The 23,716-nt window shown below is 41.4% G+C and overlaps 1 protein-coding gene across 1 annotated transcript in view; it reads right to left on the reverse strand.

Annotated features, from left to right (window-relative positions):
- Positions 1-23,716, reverse strand: part of LOC124594709 (PDF receptor-like) — a 397,833-nt gene that overhangs the window by 119,701 nt on the left and 254,416 nt on the right. Inside the window, exons 4-6 of the mRNA XM_047133076.1 lie at positions 15,777-15,880; positions 8,045-8,203; positions 7,930-7,954 (exon numbers count right to left, since the gene is read on the reverse strand). Coding sequence (XP_046989032.1) covers positions 7,930-7,954; positions 8,045-8,203; positions 15,777-15,880 — 288 coding nt within the window. The remainder of the gene's footprint in view (positions 1-7,929; positions 7,955-8,044; positions 8,204-15,776; positions 15,881-23,716) is intronic.

A 23,716-nucleotide genomic window follows, 5' to 3' on the forward strand; every position in this document is an offset into this window, starting at 1 on the left:
TATGAGTTATACAGAGGAACTGTGAGAGTTATTAGAATAATAATGATACTGGTTATGTTTATGGTACAGCTAGTGTCTGACAAGTGAGGGTGTCATGGTTATATGAAGCATATCTTGGTAACATCTAGTAATAAGAACCTGTTAACAGGATGAAAAACTTGTTAAATGATTAACCAAAAAAACCATCTATTAAAGTCACATTATGACTCAGTACAAACATCCGTTGACCTTAGAAACTATGCATAAAAACGAATCAGAAGTCAATGAAACTGGAAAGAAGTATGAAATTATCTTTGATAGAAAAAAGGTTTGGGGGGGTTGTTACAGTCAGTGTAGTACTGAAAATGTTTACCATTTTGTAAGAAAGAAAGTGAGATAAATTTGGTAAAACACTGCTTTTAGTGGAAACACATTCTTTCACAGAGATTCACAGCACTGTGAAATTGTTCTTGAACTTTGCCTTACTTTAGTAATATAGAACATATTACTTGTCATGTTGCATTAGATTTTGTGAAATGTGGGTAGCAGATAGTTAAACTTGTAACAATGTTATATAATGCTTTGAATGTAGTAATCGCATTTTTATAACAGTTGTCTGAGGTACTGCACATAGAATAATAATGCTGAGATGAGATGTTGTCTTATAAGTGTTAATCATTACACTGATATGTTTTTTTATCAATTTATTCTGTTTGTAATCTGATATATAAATTTGTTGTGTGCCTAATCGGGATTTTTACTGTCAAGGACTTACTGGTAATTATAATAAATCTATTAACAATACTTACTTACTCAATATCCATTCTGAAACTCTGTGTCTCTGATGTAAGCATGAAATTTTGCATAACCAGTCTCTCCATGATTTGTGAAGGAGGTACCAAACATTATGTTCAAACCAAACCTCCTTCTTTTGGAACTTTTTGCTAATTATTCGCAATAATATTGAAGAAAAGAATTCAGTATATATGGAGTGTAAAATGTAATTTTAAGAATTAAATAATTCTGAGAGTATGTATGGAGTGTAAAATGAAGTATAAGAATTAAATATTTCTAAGAGATTTTGAAAAATGTAAGCTTATCTTTCTAATAACTCTGTATTCAGCTGTTATTGTTTTATTCTTATTACTGCTCCACCACACACTGCATCAACATCTTTCTAAAAATGCCGTTGGTTCATATATTCCTGTGGTTACAATTTTCCTATAGTGCTATAGATGTCTCCAAATTGTCGCTAATATACTTTTTATTGCAGACCCATGGATACATTTATTTTTTTTAAAACTAACGTGACATTGATATTAGAAACTTATTTTTTTTCTGATACTGATCCTACAGCAGTATTTTGGCCTATACCAATTATTTCATGCATTTGAACTGGCCACTATATTTATGATTAAAATTTCTTTGTCATGATCAAAGTACTGGAACATATATCCATTATATACCCGAATTTTGAGATCTGTTATATGGCAGTAATTGGTCGAATTGTAGTTTAAGAATAAGATTTACTACTTCTCAAAATATTTACTTGATGTATCTATTTCGATTTGTATCTGTCTTCGCTGCTTTCAATTACTTGCATTTAAAGTGTACTGCGAATCATGGCACATTTGTTTTAAGAGAATCAGAAGTATCATTTGCAAACTAAATCAGGCATCATAAACCATTCTTGACTAGTAAATCAGGTACATATTTTTCACGAAGAGATTGAAAAAATATCTGATGAGATTAAATAAATTACTGAAATAGTTAAGGGAGAAGAAAATTTAGCTGTGATGAGGGACTGGAATTCGATAGTAGGAATAGGAAGAGAAAAAAATAGCAGGAGAATATGGACTGGGGAAAGCTTTGGAAGTGGAAAAGACTTGGTTGAATTTTGCACAGGATATAATTTGATCGTCACTAACACTTTGCTGAAGACTCATGAAGAATGGAGGCATAGGAAGGTTTCAGATTGATTACATAATGCTACAGAGGATTCTGGACCAGATTTTAAAGTGTAAGGCATTTCCAGGGACAGGTATGAACTGATCACAATTTATTAACTATGAAAAGTAGATTACTACCGAAAAAACTACAAAAAAGTAGGAAATGAAGCACATGGGAACTAGATAAGTTAAAAGAATCGGACGTGGTTGAGGGTTTCGGGGGGAGCATTAGGCAACGACTGACTGAAAGAGGGAATTCACACGGTAAAAGAGGAATTTTAGATTTGAGAGATGAAATAGCGAGGCAGCAAAGGATTAAACAGGTAAAAAGACAAGGGTGACAGGAGAGTTTTAATTTAAGTGATGACAGGAAAACAAATACACTCCTGGAAATTGAAATAAGAACACCGTGAATTCATTGTCCCAGGAAGGGGAAACTTTATTGACACATTCCTGGGGTCAGGTACATCACATGATCACACTGACAGAACCACAGGCACATAGACACAGGCAACAGAGCATGCACAATGTCGGCACTAGTACAGTGTATATCCACCTTTCGCAGCAATGCAGGCTGCTATTCTCCCATGGAGACGATCGTAGAGATGCTGGATGTAGTCCTGTGGAACGGCTTGCCATGCCATTTCCACTTGGCGCCTCAGTTGGACCAGCGTTCGTGCTGGACGTGCAGACCGCGTGAGACGACGCTTCATCCAGTCCCAAACATGCTCAATGGGGGACAGATCCGGAGATCTTGCTGGCCAGGGTAGCTGACTTACACCTTCTAGAGCACGTTGGGTGGCACGGGATACATGCGGACGTGCATTGTCCTGTTGGAACAGCAAGTTCCCTTGCCGCTCTAGGAATGGTAGAACGATGGGTTCGATGACGGTTTGGATGTACCGTGCACTATTCAGCGTCCCCTCGACGATCACCAGTGGCGTACGGCCAGTGTAGGAGATCGCTCCCCACACCATGATGCCGGGTGTTGGCCCTGTGTGCCTCGGTCGTATGCAGTCCTGATTGTGGCGCTCACCTGCACGGCGCCAAACACGCATACGACCATCATTGGCACCAAGGCAGAAGCGACTCTCATCGCTGAAGACGACACGTCTCCATTCGTCCCTCCATTCACGCCTGTCGCGACTCCACTGGAGGCGGGCTGCACGATGTTGGGGCGTGAGCGGAAGACGGCCTAACGGTGTGCGGGACCGTAGCCCAGCTTCATGGAGACGGTTGCGAATGGTCCTCGCCGATACCCCAGGAGCAACAGTGTCCCTAATTTGCTGGGAAGTGGCGGTGCGGTCCCCTACGGCACTGCGTAGGATCCTACGGTCTTGGCGTGCATCCGTGCGTCGCTGCGGTCCGGTCCCAGGTCGACGGGCACGTGCACCTTCCGCCGACCACTGGCGACAACATCGATGTACTGTGGAGACCTCACGCCCCACGTGTTGAGCAATTCGGCGGTACGTCCACCCAGCCTCCCGCATGCTCACTATACGCCCTCGCTCAAAGTCCGTCAACTTCGCATACGGTTCACGTCCACGCTGTCGCGGCATGCTACCAGTGTTAAAGACTGCGATGGAGCTCCGTATGCCACGGCAAACTGGCTGACACTGACGGCGGCGGTGCACAAATGCTGCGCAGCTAGCGCCATTCGACGGCCAACACCGCGGTTCCTGGTGTGGCCGCTGTGCCGTGCGTGTGATCATTGCTTGTGCAGCCCTCTCGCAGTGTCCGGAGCAAGTATGGTGGGTCTGACACACCGGTGTCAATGTGTTCTTTTTTCCATTTCCAGGAGTGTATAAAACTACAAGTAATGAAGCGACAAAAGTAATACAGATACCTAAAAAAATGAGATTGATCCAAAGTGCTAAATGGCTAAGCAGGAATAGCTAAAGGAGGAATGAAAGACCGTAGAAGTAAATGTAAATATGGGGAAAGTAAATACCCCTACAGCAAAATGAAAGAAGCCTTTGGAGAAAAGGGAAGATTGAGGATCTATACTAAGCAATCAATGGAAAGGTAAAATGTGGAAAGAAAGGGGGTCAGAACTAAAGTGAAAAGCTAATAAGGTTGTTGCAGGGTACGCTGTGACGAGAAATAATTGTTAAGAAAAAATGCGATACTTTGAGCCGTTTCCAAGTTAATTATCACTGAAGTTAGTTAATCCTGCCCTTCTGCACGCAAATTCAAGCCGGCCATAGTGCCGCCAAACGTGTTTTTCTTTTGATTTCCTAAAACAGAAGCGAAAAGCGATACAGAAACTGGACAATGGACGGTAGTAAGGATCGAACCGGATCCAAAGCCTGAGCCGCTCGTGTGGTATCATCAACGCTCTGAGAACAACTGGAACTTATTCCATATGGCGGCTTGTCAGAATTTGTGAGTTGCAACGTCTTGATCTGCAAATTTCAATGCTAATTGAATAGGAAACGTCGCAACGTAATCTTTCTTTTCTGAACAGTTACTTATCAGCACAACCTACACTACATCACATACAATCTTTCCAGACTGCTGCTGACCACCAATGTAAGTGAAGTTCTACCTTACTATTGTAGAAAGGGAGGAGGACAAGATGAATTTGACAGAGCACAGAAAGATTTAAGTCGAAAACAGTCCCGTGCAGTAGACGACATTTCCTCATAACCGATGATATCTTTGGTTGCGCCAGGGATCATAAAACTATTCCACCTGGTGTGTAAGATGTATGAGGAGGCGAAATACCGCCAGACTGCAAAAAGAAGGTAATACAACGTAATTCCATATCCAAAGAAAGCATGTGCCGGCAGGTGCCAATATTACCAGACTATCAGTTTAATGGACGATAAATAGTTTGGACAAGAAGAGAATAGAAGCTTTCGAAATGTGCTGCTACAGAAGAATGCTGAAGATTAGATGGGTAGATCACATAACTAATGAGGAGGTATTGAATTGGAGAAGAGGAGTTTGTGGCACAACTTGACAACAAGAAGGGACTGGTTGGTAGGACGTTTTATGAGGCATCAAGGGATCACAAATTTAGCATTGGAGGGCAGCGTGGAGGGTAAAAATCGTAGAGGGAGACCAAGAGATGAAAACACTAAGCAGATTCAGAAGGATGTAGGTAGCAGTAAGTACTGGGAGATGAAGAAGCTTGCACAGGATAGAGTAGCATAGAGAGAAGCATCAAACCAGTCTCAGGACTGAAGACTACAACAACAACAACATCAGTTTAATGAGTCATGGTTGCAAAATACAGACAGAATTATTTACGGAAGAATGGGAAAACTGGTATACAAGGCTTGGATTGGTAGATCATGCAAGTAATGAGGAAATACTGAATAGAATTGAGAAAAATGGAATTGGTGGCACAGCTTGAAGAAGGGGTGGGTTAACAGGACACATTCTGAGACGTCGAAGGATCATCAACAGTACTGGAAGCAAATCTGCGAAATAAAAATTGTAGAGGGAGACCAAGAACTGAATACAGTAAGAGATTCAGCAGTATGTAGGCTGCAGTGGTTATTCGGGGATGAAGAGGCTTTCACAAGATACAGTAACATGTAAAGCTGCATCAAACTGGTTTTGGACTGAAGATCGCAAAAACAACTGTTAAAGACAAGATCAAAAAGGAAATAGGTTAGAGCTTAGCCAGTAATCAGGCTGGCTTCAAATCAGGGAAAGGAAGGAACACTGGCATTATGTCAAAATTTTTAAATTAGATTAGATGCAAAAGGAAATATATTGGCCCAGAAAAGTTATCTAACGTAGAGCGCCAAGTAGGATTTCGGTGGAAAAACGGTGTACTGATTTTGAGTAAATTCATAAGTCAAAGCACTGAGTAGGATATTAATGGTAGCAAGAAAGAAGAGAAAGTGAGAAGGGGAGTGAGACTGGGATGCCTGTAGTACCTTCATTATTTAGGTAATAGCCAAAGGAAAATCTTTTCTATAGTTGCTAAAAATAAATTTAATAATACGGAGGTACAAGACATGGATTTAACACATAAATTATATGCCGCACCCATAAGACAAGATTAAAAAATTTCGTGGAAAAACTGATATCTGAAGAAAAACAAGGCATTAGAACGGGACGATCAACTACTGACAGTGCTTTCACTTTACAAGTTGCAGAAAGAGATGAGAATTTCATCTTGATTTTATCATTTTCGAAAAGCATTTCATGATATGAATAGAGGAAATCTATGGAATCTATAGAGGAAATCTTCACCCGTTTAACGCACTAAATAGTCTGTACATTGACTTAGAAACAGTTACGGCTATGGGAACAATAAGCACCAAGCCACTGAACACACCCAAGAACTAAGACAAGGATGCAGCATTTTCCTGACATTCTTTAACATATGCATAATTGAAGTGATCAGTAAATGGAAATGATAAATAAAAATGCAACTTTTACGCAGATGACTTGATTGCAGAGAATGAAGCTCACCTTGACAGGTATCCTACACGTTGAGGTGATTAATGTCACGGGATACCTGTATGCTCATGTACAAATGGCGGTGGTATCACGTACACAAGGTGTAAGAGTGCAGTAGATTGGCAGAGCTGTCATTCGAATTCAGGTGATTCATTGAAAAGGTTTCCGACGTAGCTGTGGTCGCACGATGGGAATTAACAGACTGTGAAAGCGCAGTGGTACTAGGAGCTGGGAGCATGAGATATTCCAGTTCGGAAATCGTTAAGGAATTCAGCAAATTTGAATATTACGTCTCTTGACGGACAACGCAGTGGCCGACGGTCTTCACTTAACGATCGAGAGCAGTGGTGTCTGCGTGGAGTTGTCAGTGCTAACATACAACCACCACTGAGTGAAATAATTGCAGAAACCAATCGGGGACGTACGACGAACGTACCAGTTATGACAATGCGGCAGAATTTGGCGTTAGTAGGCTATGGCAGCAGACGGGCGACACGAGTTACCGCGCTAATAGCATGACACCGCCTACAGCACCCTCCTTGGGCTCGTGACTATATCGGTTGGACCCTAGAAGACTGGAAATCGTGACCTGGTCAGATGAGTCCCGATTTCAGTTGGTAAGAGCTGTTGGTAGAATTCGAGTGTGGCGCAGATCCCACGAAGCCGTCTACCCAAGTTGTCAATCAGGCACTGTGTAAGCAGGTGGTGGCTGTGCTTACATGGTCCAACTGCACCGATCATTGACTGGAAATGAAAGCATTTGTAACCATTCGTGAAGTTCATGGTCCCAAAGAGTGATCGAATTTTCACTTGACAATGCACCATGTAAGTGGGTCGCAAGTGTTCCCGACTGGTTTGAAGAACATTCTTGACAACTTGGGAAAACGATTTGGCCACCTGACATGAATCCCACCGAACATCTATGGGACATACATGAGAGATGAGTTGGTGCAATAGTCCAGCAACTGCAACACTTTCGAAATTATGGACGGATATAGAGGCAGCATGGCTAAATATATCATCAGGGGTTTTCCAACGACTTGTTGACTCGAAGCCACTACGAGTTCCGGCACCAAGCCAGGAAAAAGGGAGTCCTACACGATATTAGGAGGCATCTCATGATTTTTGTCCCTCAGTGTAAGCTTCCCCAGATAGGCTCATAATATAACCCGAAAGTATCTGTAGATAAGATGGATGCATACAGCCAGTAAGATCATAAGTAATGGTTAATAATAAAATCTTTGCCCAAGTTAAACATTTATCTGGGAACGACTCACATATGAATTTAAACACAAAATCGACCAAAGATTAAATAAATGATTATATAAACATGCAGGATAATGCCACAAAAGAAAACCTGCGGAAGTCTCACAGGAAGATGGAAATGAAGCATCATTGACAACAAGAAATCAAGGAAATGGAATACAGGCTCAAGAATTGTGGTTTCTAACTGCAGTGGAAGGATGCGCAAGAGGGGATCGTATACGAAATCGGGATCTAAGGAAGATGTACGAAAGATGTACGGCATCATGAGTTGGTGATGTGTCTTGCCGTGCACGTGCTGAGAACACGTTCGCACCGTGTTGTCGATGCCCTGGCGGTGGTGCGGGCCGGAGACGAGGGCGTGCGGCCTCGCGACCGGGGTGCCCACCCTGGGCCTGGTAGTTCTGCTGACGGCCGGGGGCGGCGCTGCTGCCGCCGCGTCGCCCACGGAGGCGGCCAGCACGGGGTCGGCGACGGCTCCGCCGCGCACCACCGCCTGGTCGGCGTACAGCGTCAGCCGGATCACCACCTGCACCACCATCGCCACGAACAGGTTCCGGTGGATGCGCGTCCGGTTGTTGCGCAGGCTCCTGCAACCATGCCAGGAACGTGATGTGGCAATGGAGCTCGGCGTTCAGGACAGCAACGGAAAAGACCGTGAGAAGAACTGATTTAATGCTTTTCTTTTTTTAAGCTATAAATATGCACACTCGAAAGGAAAGTGGAAGTGAAATGTAGCAGAGCTCATATCTTATCAGAAGCAAAGATACTGTCTTTATGTACTTCGATGAGGAGGAAACACTGCCCATGAAATTAATAGAAATTAAAACAGTTACCTCACCTAAGAAAACTCCAATGTTTCTTCAAAATTAGAGAAACTTAGCATTACTACACCACGCTCCAGAATTTCATCTCACAATTGTTAACCAAAGAACAAAACCATTTAGAAGAACCCCAATTTAGATTTAGGTAAGGAAAAGGAACCAGGGGATCCATAATGGCACTATCAATGACCTTAGAAAGAAGAACTTAGATGGACAGGGATACGTATGCCTCATCCATTGATCTAGAGAGGAATTTTGATGGAATAGACTGAAAGAAAGCTAATGTCTGGAGAACGTAATGACGTAGGAATAGACTATCGATTCAAAAGATCGATTCTCAGTCTTTACAGGAACAGAAGTATAGAAATAGATATCAAGCAAGAGGCTATGTTATAAACAGCTGTCCGACAATCCTGTACTCACTCACCTCGATCCCTTACTTCATTTACGGAAAGATCAACGCAAACAATATAAAGCACTACCAAAGGGATCAATATTAATGGTAAACAAATAAATTGTATTCGATTTGCCGATACTGTTAAGAAAAGTTTACTATGACGCCATGGGTAACCTCAGACTTAAAACAAAATCCAACAATGCTAAAATGAAATAAAACGGCGAGGGCCTCCCGGCTGATAGACCTGATCACCTGGTGCTAGTCTTTTGAGCCTACACCACTTGAACTTCGATGAGGAGGGAAGGATAATTATGAAGACGACACAAACACCCAACCCCTGAGCGGAGAAAATCTCCAACCCAGCTGGGAATCGAACCAAGGCCCCGGCCAACAAGCCTAAAATGATGATAACAGATAAATCAGAAAGTCAGGCAGATAAGGGCAAATATTGACAGAAAATAAAATAGTAATACAATCAACGATATTTGCTACTTGGGAAGCTCAGGAACAGATGACAATAGAAGTATAATGGATTTCAAAAGAAGAATTGCAATTACTAAGTTAGCATTCAGAGATAAAGGTAATTCGTTAACAAACAACTATCACAATATTGAAACAAGAAAGATATTCATCAAAATAGATACTCGGAGCATTATAAACTACGATTGTGGATGGTGGACTTTGGAAAACAAGAACAGAAAAACGTTAGAAGCAATAGAAATGTGGGTAAAGATAAGAGTCACAAACACATTCTGGACCGAAAGACTATCTAATGAAGAAATACAAATATAAGTTATAGAGAAAGGACACTGAATATTTTAATGCAGAGAAGAAAACAGTAACGCGATATGTAAGTTTATCTAACAGTTGGGTAAAAATCATCTTGAAAAGAAAAATCCTGAAAAAATCATTAAGCAGCCCCAGAACATCCTTGTTACAGGGTGCTGTCGGTGGGATGAACAGTAGCAACTGCAACCAATGGTGCACATGATCCTGACGACTATACACTCATTGGAAGGATTTATAGCAGTGCACCGGTCTCGAAACTTATCAGTCGCAATCATCATGAAAAACAGAGAAAACACAATATGCAAAATTACTATTAAATAAAAAGTCCAAGTAAAGAGAAAAATAAAAATATACACTCAAAAAGCCCCGAACACCCATCTTCATCACTTGACACCATCTGCCTACCGGTAAGAAAGGAGAAAATGAAAAAAGAATGAAAATTATGATGCCTAACTGAGGCCTGGGTGGTCGGCCAACACCATATCCTTGCACAATTTGAGATAGTGTAAAATTCATTATGATATTTCTTAGAGCAACTGGCAAATAGTGTATTTTTTTTCATTTGAGGAATTGAGGTCATAAACGGGACTTCACTTAATTTTTGGGGGTACGTGAAATTTCACACAATTTCGTGTCTGTTGGGTCTGAAAAGGGACTTGTTGAGTGATTTTTTTTTCCCTGCTGAACCCAATCCTGAAATTTGTTTTGGGATTTTCTCTGCCTCGTGATGGCTGGGTGTTGTGTGCTGTCCTTAGGTTAGTTAGGTTTAAGTAGTTCTAAGTTCTAGGGGACTTATGACCACAGCAGTTGAGTCCCATAGTGCTCAGAGCCATTTGAACCATTTTTTTGTTTTGGTGCACTAAAGAAATTGAAGTGTGTTGCAGCGTACCAGGATGCAGTAAACATCCGTGAATTCTGAAAATTGTTTCAACGACGGAATTGTCGGACGAGTCCGTTATATATGAACTTAGAAGGAAGAAGCGACACGTTGAATAGTGGAAGATAAGTGTTATTAAACAAAAGAAGATCATGGATTTGGAGCATACCAACTGGAAAGGAAACATTGCTCCTAAAAGGGAAACAGGTGCAGATGGCAGGTAACTAGTCATACAATGTTCATTGTATCTATTCTCTGTACATAATATACTGGCAGAAAAAAATCGCAGCACCAAAAAAGAATGTCGTGTAAAGACATTTCGGGAATACATTTGTCAAGGTAACCAGCAAACATTGTAAGATCACAGGTGACAATAACTGCGAGAGAAGCCATTGCAAATTTGAAAATCTGGTACAATAATAACCGGTGTAGCAGTCACACTGTTAATGCTCAGTCTGCAACAGATGATCGAAGGAACTGCTGCGTAAAAAGAAGTTAACAGTTACGAATGACTGCACGCTGGGGCCTATTTTATTGTGCCAGAGAGGATTCTTCCAGTTCGCCAGTCAGGGGCATGAACCTGGATTAATAAAAAACTGAAACTGGTAGCAGAAGTAAAATAAAACTAGAAATTTAAACGGCTGAAGGTGCTGTAATTGGACATTTACTTCTCTCATGCTACAAGCCGGAACGCCAAATAGGACATGGATATCAGCTTCGATTATATTATCTAGTTTGACATATATTGTCTAATTATTAATGTTTATACAATTAACAAACAATAGGAACGTGTATGAAGAAGTCAAAACAATTAAAAATAGTATTGTGCTTGAAAATATAGTATTTTTTTTAGTTGCACGATATTTATCGTAATATGTATGTTGTTTAAATTAAAAAAGGGATGTGTCAGTCATTTTATGTTAGCATTTTCTAATATTTGCCGTTATTCTATGGTTAAAGATTTCTTGATGAGCATATGGGAGTAACTATAGGGTTTGGGAACAATACTATTCGTAACTATACAGTTTTTTCAATATGTCTCAAAACTAATATTGAGTGACATTCCCACTTTTGATCTCAACAACTCAGTTAAGGAAGTGATCATTTCATTTCATTTATTCAACATGTCTCATTAAAATGTTTGTAATACTACATGTTTATATAACAAGATGCATAAAGAAGAAGTCTAACCGTAATAGTATGGATGTGTTCACCATAGAAAACTTCTGTATGATTGATGTAATGTTTCACGGTAGAGCATGATAAAAAGTATACTAATAGTTATATTCATAACAGTAAACTTCTGTATCACGGAATCACTGTTTTCTAACTTTTGGCAACATAAATGTTCATGTGCTGGCAAACGTTGCTAAACTGCAAAATTTGTGAAATTCATTCGTGTATAGCTTTACTAAAACTGGTTTATCGACGAGCTAGCTAACTCCCTTTTCTGTAATACTCTTCCTCAGGGCATCTCCTTCTATATTAAGTTCGCGACACACCCATAGCAGATGATCTATTAGATCACCCCCTACGCACCTACAAGCAGCACTTGGGGTTAGCCTGAACGGTGGTAGTAAGACATTAATTTTCCGTGACCAGTTAATATTGTTGTAAGATTAGGTGACCACAATAACTTTATGGAAAGACAATACTGAACAGTCGGAAAAATCTTTTGCGTTCGCCCCTTTTGTAGTTTCAGCCCACTGTGTTTCTTAATTTTCTTTCGGAGAGCATCTTAACATTCTTCTAATCACAGACGAAGGGATTCTGTTGTAGCTTTCTGTTGTGTTTTCTCAAGTTGCTTGTTTTACAAGCTTGTTTGCCAGTTCATTCGCAGGATTTCCTACATGCGATTTCGTCCATTCGAACTTAATTTTCCTTCAGAGTGAATCTTAACGTTCTTCTGATCACAGACGAAGGGATTCTGTTGTAGCTTTCTGTTGCATTTTCTCGAGATGCTTGTTTGACAAGCCTGTCCACCAGTTCATTCCCAGGAGTTATTACCTGTGCTTTCGTCCATTCTAACTTAATATGCCGTTTCCTCTGACGCTAGTCCCTAATTTTGTTTCAGATCTTTCCTATGAACAATTTATGGTTCGTCGAATTTTTAACGAATTTAGAGTAATTCGACTGTCCATGTGTATTACATCTGCCATTTCAACATTTTATCTCTCGTAAGTTCGGTAGTTTCTCTAAGGCTCGCAATATCATTAACTTATGTTGGTTGATGGTGCACACATTCTTAGTGTGTACTGTAACTGATAGGGACATGTGCCATTAATGATCGTTACGACTCCCGAACCTCTCCTGCTCTCTGAATAATTGCCATCGGTGTAAACCTCTCTGTAGGATACTTTTTAAGTACGTAATTTTCGTCTGAAGTTACTGTACTTGCCCGATGTGGCGATGGGGCCACTGTTTGTAATCTCAAGGGGTGTCCATGGAATGGGCCATGTGTTTAGTTTTTTTTTTTTTAATTTCATATTAAATAGCTATTGTCTGGAGTTTAATAATTATTGGTTCAGTCCTGTTATAATTCACAGCGCTTCAGTAGACGTCGTTCTGTGCGTACTTGCATAGGCGTACTGTGGAGCAACGCCGGACGGAACACGAGAGGTGCTTACGCCTACGCTATCCATCAAAATCAGTCGTGGCAGAACACGCCTTAGAAAATGGACACCGAATTCTATTCGACGAACCATCTGTCGTTATGAGGACGAAGACATTTTGGGATAGCGTCATAAAGGAAGCTATTGAAATAAAAACCTCTGAAAACGCTTTCAACAAGGACGGCGGTTTGCAGCTCAGGACAACCTGGGAGCCGGCCATGGCGAGGTTGAACCGGGCGCGACGTACGCGAGATGAAAACATTACCTTATATGGCGACGAAGAGAGCACTAGTGACGTCACAGCCAGCAGTGCGGCTATATAACGACGCGGCCACGGCGACACAGCAGTCAGTCTTACCACTTGATAGTGACTGGGGGACCTCGGTTGAAGGCTCGTGGGATTTTAATCACCTGACTCGGCTGGAAGCCGCAACGAAACCATGCATTCATACACACATGTTTACGTTCGTTGCTAGTCGAAGATCCTTTTAAAGCAGTCATCAAGGTGGCAATCGAGAAGTTCGTTTTCAATACACAACTAATAGTGCATGAGAAGGAAAAATCAGTTCAGGTTGGAAATTAGTGTGGGAAAAATTTTCTATTCTCACCCCTTGCACAATACGCCTAATTTCATCCTTTTGTTGTGAGAATGAACGAACAACGCAAACAGAAAGTCGATTGCGGCTAAAATTACTTTATCGAATTAGGTATAACTACGTCAGTTCAAAGACTGAAGACAGTCCTGGTAACGCCCTGCGCCATTCGTCAGGAAAGGTTCTCACGCGGAATTTCTCGAGGCCTGGCCTTCAGAATCTTTCCCTGATTACATGTCCATGTGTGTACATGAAAGTCAAGTTTGTGAAAATCCTGAAGGTACAACCAGCTGGAATTTTCTCACGACTTATCTGTGTATAACTAGGGTGGAGTCTGAGTGAGCGTATTTTCGACACATAGTGGTAGGGGACTGTAGATAATTTCAAGGGCATTTCTCTATTATTTATAAGTCATGTGCGCGTAAGCGCCATTATACTCTTTGAAATTATAAGCCAGCAGTGTCGTCAGAGATGCTGTGTGGCCTGGAGGCTTGCTTGGACCATCTCTGCTTTGCAAGCTGCACAGGAGATTATGCGCACTGTTAATGGTGAGATGAGGTTACACAGTCGTCGGCAGCGGTGTGCAGTGAGTAGCATTACGGCATAGGCCGAGTGATACGGTTGCAGTTATCTTCTCGGGAAGTGAGACATGTTTATTTACTGATTAGTTATTTGAGATGAGGAAAGATATTTAAGCATTTTGAGAACAACATTTTACTATGGTTATACAGACGAATAATAGAAGAGGATTTAATTAATTTTTAAATGAACCCACCACCCACCATTTGATTGTATTCTTGTTTATTTAATTACGTCCCAGGTTTCGGCCTTTTAGGCCAGTTTCAAGTGACTGAGTGTACGTCATTAACATATACTGTAGAACATCAAGCTAAAAACTGGCCATAAATTAAGAAAAAATATTGGCTGGACGCGAAACGCCAGATGTGAAATCACCATCTTGTAAAAAGATATTCTTTTACGAGATGGTGATATTACAACTGGAATTTCGTGAGGAGACAATATTTTTGTTAATTTGTGCCCACTTTTGAGCTTGACCTCCTGAAATATACGTTAATGTGTTCATTTAAATTCATTGCATGAGCCTTGCGCAGCAACATCAAAAATTGTTCACGGATTTTATTAAGGTAAATGATTTTAGAGTTTGTCCTTTATTGCGGCGGCTTGTAATTACGCATTCTTGGTTCAGACATCCAGAGACTTGAGTATAGGAAAAGATAAAAAGCCATGCATAATTTTCCATCAGAATTCGAGGATACGAATTACTGTTCAATATTAAATGTTAATTTTTAAGAGTTACATTTTTTAAAACGTCTCATTTGGTGTTTTAAATACTTACGTTTTTCCACTCAAGAATAATAACTTTTTGTGTATTAGTTTTTTTTTCTTTTTTTCACCGGGCGTGTCTGAGTAGTTAGTTGTAGCTCAGCAAATAGAGAGACGAGAGCAAGGAAACAGGTAACCGAAAATTAAATTGTGAAAAAAGGGGAACATTGTTTTTTTCCAGGGCCAGTTTATCACTTTCAAAATTTAATGATTCAGAGTGTTGGTTTCAGACAGATTCTTGCCATTACGAATGCTTAAATAGATAGGAAACTAGATAGGCTATTTCTAGTTACCTTCTCGCAGTCAGATTTTGCAACACGTTCTCGCAGTCGAATTTTTGTATTTAGAGTTTACGAATTCATATGTCGAAATAATAACTTTCAATATACAACAGTCATTTTCTGCCGGCAAAGAAAACATTTAATAAACAACGACAATCATATTAATTTTATTATGATAACTTTCGATATACAGGAATCTTTTCCCTCGAAGGTTATGTACCTCTAATGCAAGAGACGTCTAAAACGCGCAGGCTCGTAGTTCCAGATGCTCCCAAGAACTTGGATGCTGAGTGTTATAACCCCCCCCCCCCCCCCTTTCAAGACACACAAACATACACACATGCACGAGTGCATGCGCGAGACCCAATACATGCAGTGATCGTTACGTCCAGCAGTTAATGCAAAAGTTAGTAGTTAAACGCTTTCCACATTTGATCAGGACTCACCTGAAACGACAAAAGATGGCTAGGGAGAGGAGGAGTGCCGCCAGAGAGACGCTGAAGCCGACGATCTCCAGCGTGCGCGTCCGCTCCGCGATCTCCAGTTTCACCTGTCGACACAGTGGCGTCACACTGGATTACTGCTGATAGTTTGGAGCACACAGTCCTCATGAAAGATCTGTAAACGTGACGGAAAACCATTACGGCATGGATTGTAGTCCGTGGAAGTAATCAAGAATTAAATATCTGCCTTTTTCGTATAGCACAATTAATTTGTATCTAATCTGATTACTAAAGCTTCCCGGTTCCATTTCCAAAGTCTTGAACATCTTTGATAATGCGAGCACACTGCTAACTTAACAAACGTGGAAATTAAATACAGAACATGCAATGTACGCTGGGAGATATCGTACGAAATATAAAGACTCAGACAATTTACTTTTATCGCTGGTTGTATGAAGATGGCATATCTGTGAAACCCCTAAAATGAAGAAAAATGTTCACGGGCAGGTCTTAACGGAAAATCTATCAAAACGTTTACTCTGGAGGTTCAGAATGCAACATTATTGATCTAGCAAGTGACAAAATTTAAATGGAGTGTACATAGCGCTTGGATATGCACCTAATTAGAATGTCAGCCTGACTGAAAACAGGAAGTTGAGGTATTTCCATATATATTGCGCAAATAAAGTAATACTGTACAGAGTGTCTTTTATTGAGAAATCTCAAACATAATTGTTTGCGAGGCTATTGTGTTGCGCCTCGTCCAACCAGAACAGGGGTCTACCACCATTTTTCAGAGTTCCACAGCAGCAGGATCTTGGCCTACTGGCAGTGTGGTTCATCATTCAGTGATACTGCTGCTACGACCCTACGGCTGCCACTCAGGCACAGAAGTGACGGGTTCAGAATGGCCATACTGATAGAGTCTGAACAATTACATGTGACTAGTGCCAGGGCGGACAGAGATACATTTTCTGCTCGGCCGCTCAGAAACACATAGCCACATCACGTACAAAAAATGGTTCAAATGGCTCTGAGCACTACGCGACTTAACTTCTGAGGTCATCAGTCGCCTAGAACTTAGAGCTAATTAAACCTAACTAACCTAAGGACATCACACACGTGCGGTAGCGTTCTCGCTTCCCACGCCCGGGTTCCCGGGTTCGATTCCCTGCGGGGTCAGGGATTTTCTCTGCCTCGTGATGGCTGGGTGTTGTGTGCTGTCCTTAGGTTATTTAGGTTTAAGTAGTTCTAAGTCCTAGGGGACTGATGACCGTAGCAGTTAAGTCCCATAGTGCTCAGAGCCATTTGAACCATTTTTTTGACATCACACACATCCATGCCCGAGGCAGGATTCGAACCTGCGACGGTAGCGGTCTCTCGGTTCCAGACTGTAGCGCCTAGAACCGCACGGCCACTCCGGCCGGCCACATCACGCACATTCAGTTAGGAAATAGGCTCTTTTGCAGCAAGACCTGTATGCACACCGGCGTATATCGGAAAGACAGATTATACGCCATGTGAGGGAGAGTTTTCATTGCAAGTGGCGACAATATTTTCTCTATTGACGTCGAAATTGAGTGTGCCAGTGAAGTTATGCGGTCATGCATAGCAGGTCTAGACGCAACCGATTTTATTGTTGTATGTTTCAACCGGCCACCCGTTTCCACTGTAACAGTTCTAGAGTCATTAATAGAAAGTACACCATCAGTATTGCGCAAATACCAGTATCATGCAATACTAGCTGGAGACGACTTTTACCTACAGAGTACAGACTGGGACGTCTATGGATTCATTGCGGGGGTACAGGCAGATGGTCTTGCAAAGTAGTTTTGAACACGATATCCGAAAACTGTCTAGAGCACCTAATTCGGCAGCCCACACGTATTGGAAAAGACAGATAAGCAGGTGTTAGCATTTCACCTAGACAACGAATCGACATCATGAAGTTTCTATGGTGATGGGCGTGGAGGAACTGTGGGCAAGGTTTAAGCAGGCTGTAAATCGTGCACTGGAGAAGTATGTCGATTAAGGACTGAAAAGACCAACTGTCGTTTAACAAGTAAATTCGGAAGAAAACTGAAGGAGCAGAGACTGTTGCACTCTCAGTTCAAAAGAGAGCGCACAAATGACTAGAAGCAAATGTTAGTAGAGCGTCGTGGGTCTGTGAAAATATCTACGTCCGGAGAACACCAGAACTACAGCTCTCATATCTTAGCAAGATATCTGGACGACAACCTGAGAAAATTCTGGTGCTACGTAAAATCGTTAAGCAGGTCTAAGGTTTCCATTCAGCCACTCGTTTACCAGTCTGACGTGGCAGTAGAAGATAGCAAAACGGAAAGTTGTAAATTTCACTTTTAAGAAACACAGGAGAATCGTTCAAACATACCATTGTTTGACAATCGCGCAGAGTCCCGTATGGATGACATGATGATACGCATCCATGGAGTAGAGAAAGGCGTGAAAGAGTTGCAAAAAGGGAAGTCGCCAGGTCCGGATGGAATCCCAATTCCCTTTTACTCTACGGCATTGGTCCCTTAGTTAACTTTCACTTATAGCGAATCTCTCGCTTATTGTAAAGCCGCAAGCGACTGGAAAAAAAGGGCAGATGGGTCCTGTATGTAAGAAAGGTAAAAGAAGGGACTCGCAAAATTACTGACCATTATCCTTAATATCGGTTTCTTATACAATTCTTGAACATATTCTGAGTCTAATAAGACTCTTTGGGACCGAAAAGCTTATCTACACGGATCAGCAATGTTTTAAATGCATCTCTCGTGAGAAACTCAGCTTGCCGTTTTTTCACATGATATACTGCAAACCATGGATGAAGGACAACAGGCACATTCCATATTTATAGATTTACGAAAAGCCCTTGACATGGTGCCCCACTGCAGACTTCAACGAGGTTACGAGCATATGAAATGGTTTCCCAGGTATGAACACCTCTTAAGGAACAGAACCCAGTATTTTGTCCTCGACGGCGGGTGTTCATCAGAGACAAGAGTATCATCACGTGTGGCCCAGGGAAGTGTGACGCGACCATTGTTGTTTCCTGTAGCCATAGATGGTCTGGCGGACAGGGTAGGCAACAGTCTGGGATTGTCTGCTGGTGATGCTGTGGCATATGGGAAGGTGTCGAATATGAGTGACGGTAGGAGCACACAAGATGACACAAATCAATTTGGTGTGATGAATGGCAGCTAGCTCTAAATTTAATAAAAATGCGGATGAGTGGGAAAAACAACCCGTAATGTTCAGATACAGTAAGATTAGTGCCCTTCTTGACACAGTCACGTCGTTTAAATATCGAGTTGTAACATTAGAAACCGATACTTAATGGAACGAGAATGCGAGGTTTGTGATAGGGAAGGCGAATGGTCGTCATCGGTTTACTGCGATAATTTTAGGAAAGTGTGATTCATCTGTACGGAGACCACATACAGGAGGCTAGTCCGATTTGTTCGTAAGTACTGCTGGAGTGTTTGGGATCCGCACAAGGTCGAATTAACGGAAGACATGGAAGCAATGCAGATGTGGGTTGCTGGATTTGTTACCGTTAGGTTCGAACAACACACAAATCCTTGCAGGGATGCTTCGAGAACTCGAATGGGAATTCTAGGAGGGAAGGCGACTTTCTTAACAGGGAACACTGTTGAGAAAACTTAGAGAGGCGGGATTTGAAGCTGACTGCATAACGACTCTCCTGCCGCCAACATACACTTCGAGTAAGGACCACGAAGATAAGATACGAGAAATTAGAGCTCGAACGTAGTCGTTTTCCCTCGCTCTATTTGCGAGTGTAACGGGACAGAAAACGACTAGTAGTGGTACAGCGTACCCTCCGCCACGCACCGTACGGTGGCTTATGCAGTACGAATATAGATGTAGACACAGATGTAGATGTAGGCAGTACGCCGACTTCTGGGGCACCACGGACTGTGAGAAGGCTACCACTGCTGCGACTTCTTTGGATGTGGAGGCAGTGGTTGGTGCTGCGACGGGAAAGCGCCGAACAGCACTGCACACACATAGTTATCACGACGTCGTCTCTTCAGGTGAGCTCTGGTTCTGCGTACAGCACTAGTACGGACGTAAACAAACGTGGGGGCTTTTAGGGGAACGAAGGTTGCCAGTATGTAAAATAACTCAGACTACAATTGTTACCAGGCGTTTAAAATGGCAAGTAGCATCATGTAAATAGAAAACAAAAACTACTGTAGATAACTGTCTTAAGAAGTTCAGAGAAACTGGTGGTGAGAAATGTAATCTTCCTGACGCGTATAAGGTGGCTTGAATACCTCTTGTGAGTATTTCTTTTTTTGCTTAAATTTGCTCTAAGTGGTATATTAGCAATCGTACAAGGCAATGTCAGAACAAATAAAGACAGGTAACAAGGTTACAGATCTAAATAAAGCTTAAATTAAAAAATTTAAAAAAATACCAGAAAAACCTAAAAATTAAAAAAAATTATGCGATTGCCAATTTAAGTTTAATATAAGTAGTAATATTTTGATCCCAGCGTCGACGCGTCGGGCAAGTGCTAGGTGAGTAATAGGCAATAAGTCAAGAACAGCTGTCCTTTCTAGAACGGTGTACTTTCATTATTGCTGAGTATAAGCCTCTTCTGTTTAGTGTCACCTCTTCCAGTCCTGTGTGTCCCATACTCACATCTCAAAAATCTAGTGATGTCATAATTATTTATTACACAAAATAGGAAAACAAATCTGTCTTTAATTAGCCTAATATTGTTAAAGACTATAATTACCGGTTCATTTTTTTCACATTTTCTCATAATTACGAAATTAGCTCGATGGACTAATCTATTTTACAAGGCCCACGTCCTGCAATGTTTTGACGATAGCGTTCTAACTCACACTTCATTAAACAACGCTCGGCGTGCGGTATGCGGTGAATGGTGTGTGATCAACTGCGGTGACCCGAACGGGCAGAAGCGTGAGGGAAGCCGTCGTTGACGGTTGTGTGTACATCAATAATTTTTAATGGAAATGAAGTCCCATCTTCTTGACAGAGCGTATGGGAACGATGCGGGAGGCCCGCACCGTCGTACTAGGGAAGGTCCTAATGTAGGTGGTTTGCCGTTGCCTTCCTCTGACCGTAATGGGGATGCATGATGATGATGATGAAGACACCACAACAACACCCAGTCATCTGGAAGCAGGTGAAAATCACTTACCCCACCGGGAATTGAGCCCGGGACCCCGTTATCGGGAAGTGAAAACACTACCGCGAGGCCACGAGCAGCGGACACGATTTTTTTAGGAGTAAATTAATTAAAACTTAGACTCAACGATTTGGTGTTGTTGTTTCGGTATGTAGCTACAGTGCCTGCGTTGCTTACTTGCATTTAAGTTTCATATTTTATCATTTTTAGATGTATGCTGTTATTAATTTTTTTGTACTTAGCGGACCTCCGACGCGACGAACACTGGATCAAAATATTACTACCTGTATTAAATTTAAATGGATAATACATATTCTTTTTTGCCATTTAGAGGACTTTTGTGCCAGTGTTCATTTAAATTTTTGAATTTAAGTCTTTTCAAACATTATATTGCACTAGTAGACACGGTACGATCGTCACTCTGTCGCCACATTCACACAAACACACTCCGGCACAAAATGCGAAATTGGGACGCGAGATCTTGCCTCGATGAAATCTGCGTATCTAAAAAATAGACGTATTTTCATTAATGTTACTACAGTGGCCAGATTTTGGTAATGCGCCATCACATGTGCAGTTTTTACTTTAAACCTGAAATTATTATTCTGACTTTATTCATCTTTTGTAAATGAACGTGATTAATTGAGTTTAGTAGGCAACTTCGGGTGATTGACCGCTAGCAGATCATCGTTTTTAATTTCCTAGAGTACGTTTTTGGCTGAATTAGTGTACTGTTTCCAGGTTAAGCATAATCAATAATAATTTACTGATGCTAAAGTGATATTTTCGCAGATTTCGTTCATGACTGCCGCAACAACGGACCTGTTGAAATTTCTTATTAATGTCTCCATTGTACAGGAAAATCAAATATATAAATATATTACTAAATCTCTGATGGAACATGCTGATTTTCTTTTGTTAAGTTGAAGATAAATATATGTCGTGTGTATGTATAGTAGTAAGTTTATGATTTATGTACATTAAGTTAAAGATAAATACACTTAAGAGCCGAAGAAACTGGTTCACGTGCATAATATCCTGTGGCGTCCCCCCGAGTTCGCAGAAGTGCTGCAACACGACGTGGAATGGACTCTAATAATGTCTGAAGTAGTGCTGGAGGGAGCTGACGCCATGAATCCTGCAGGGCTGTCCATGAATCCTTCAGAGTACGGGGGTAGGAGATCTCTTCTGAACGGCACATTGCAAGGTATCCCAGAAACGCTCAATAATGTTCATTCTGTGGAGTGTGGTGAGCAGTCACTCAGAAGAGTGTTCCTGGACCAACTCTGTTTTGGATGTGTTGGGCGCCGCTTTGTCCAGCTGGAATTGCCCAAGTCCGTCGGAATGCACAGTGGACATGAATGGGTGCAGTCGAGGCTTAAGACTTCGTGTCGTCCAGTCATCATTGGTACACGAGAGGGCTTTCGTCTCCAAAAGAACATATCGATGACATTTCGTTGAATGGTTCACACGTCCAGCATTGAAATCTGCAGCAATTTGCGGAAGGTTTGTATTTCTGTTACAGTGAACGATTCTCCTCAATCGTCGTTGAGCCTGTTCTTGCAGGATCTTTTTCTAGCGACAGGATGTCGGAGATTTACCGGATTCCTGATATTCACGGTACTCTCGTGAAGTGGTCTTACGGGAAAATCCCGGCTTCATCGCTACCTCGGAGATGCTGTGTCCCATCGTTCGTCTGCTGACTATAATACCACGTTCAAAATCACTTAAATCTTGATAACCTGACATTATAGCAGCGGTAACCGATCTGACAGCTGCGACACACTTTAGTCTTATATAGACGTATTTTTCGTGTTTACATAGCTCTGTATTTGAGTATCCATGCCTATACCAGTTTCTTTGCCGCTTCAGTGTATTCGTATAGTAACAAGTTTAAAATTTTTGTACGTTAATATTATAGTGTATAGGACTTGTGGAAGATAATAATTATGTAGTGCTGCCTAGTTCTCTTTAGATGTTACTTATAATTACTGCAAAGCATTAAAATGGATCTTCGGCGACAGTAGAAAAACTCAAAGTGAAGCAAGAAAGAGCAAATCCACACAGCTGAGAAGAATACTCCTGAAAGATACCAGTTCCTGATTTCACAAGTTATTCTAAGCGTTGGAATGCGCAGTCAAGGAAATTCACAAGACAGCGTCACTTGGACACAGATGCGGCGGCTAAGACTTTCCCGAGCTCGAAAGAAACTAGTTTTTAACGTCGTTTACGTCAAACAAAAAATGCCCTATCTACCAGTGTTTCAATATATAATGAAACTAAAGATAAACGTTCCTCCAGGCTTGCCAGAGTTGAAGAAACTACAGTTCGGCCTATATTAAAGGAGAGCAATGTTCTGTAAGACGTGGCAGAATTGCGCAGTCCATTGCTCCATCTCGTTTAAACAATACTCCATAGCAACGTTAGGATTCGACAACAAGTCCATTGGAAGAGACGGCTGGTGATATGACAGGAAGCTTGATTTTTACTTCCACAGACTATTTTCCTACTTTTGACACAAAAATGGAAGAGTAACCACTAAAAGTTTGGATGCAATTCGAGATAAATTATTTTTACGGGAAATGTAAGTATAAATTCAAACTAATGTTATTTTGTGACCCAATAAACATATTTTTATCATTAAAAGAGTTTTTATAATGGTGAATGTTAGTTCGAATTAACAAGTTACGAAACTGCGGTTGGTGTTGTTCTGTGATCCAGAAATAATTGTAAAACATATGGAAGTTGCTGGCCA

This window comes from Schistocerca americana, chromosome 2 (assembly GCF_021461395.2).
Source record: "Schistocerca americana isolate TAMUIC-IGC-003095 chromosome 2, iqSchAmer2.1, whole genome shotgun sequence".
Lineage (NCBI taxonomy): Eukaryota > Metazoa > Arthropoda > Insecta > Orthoptera > Acrididae > Schistocerca > Schistocerca americana.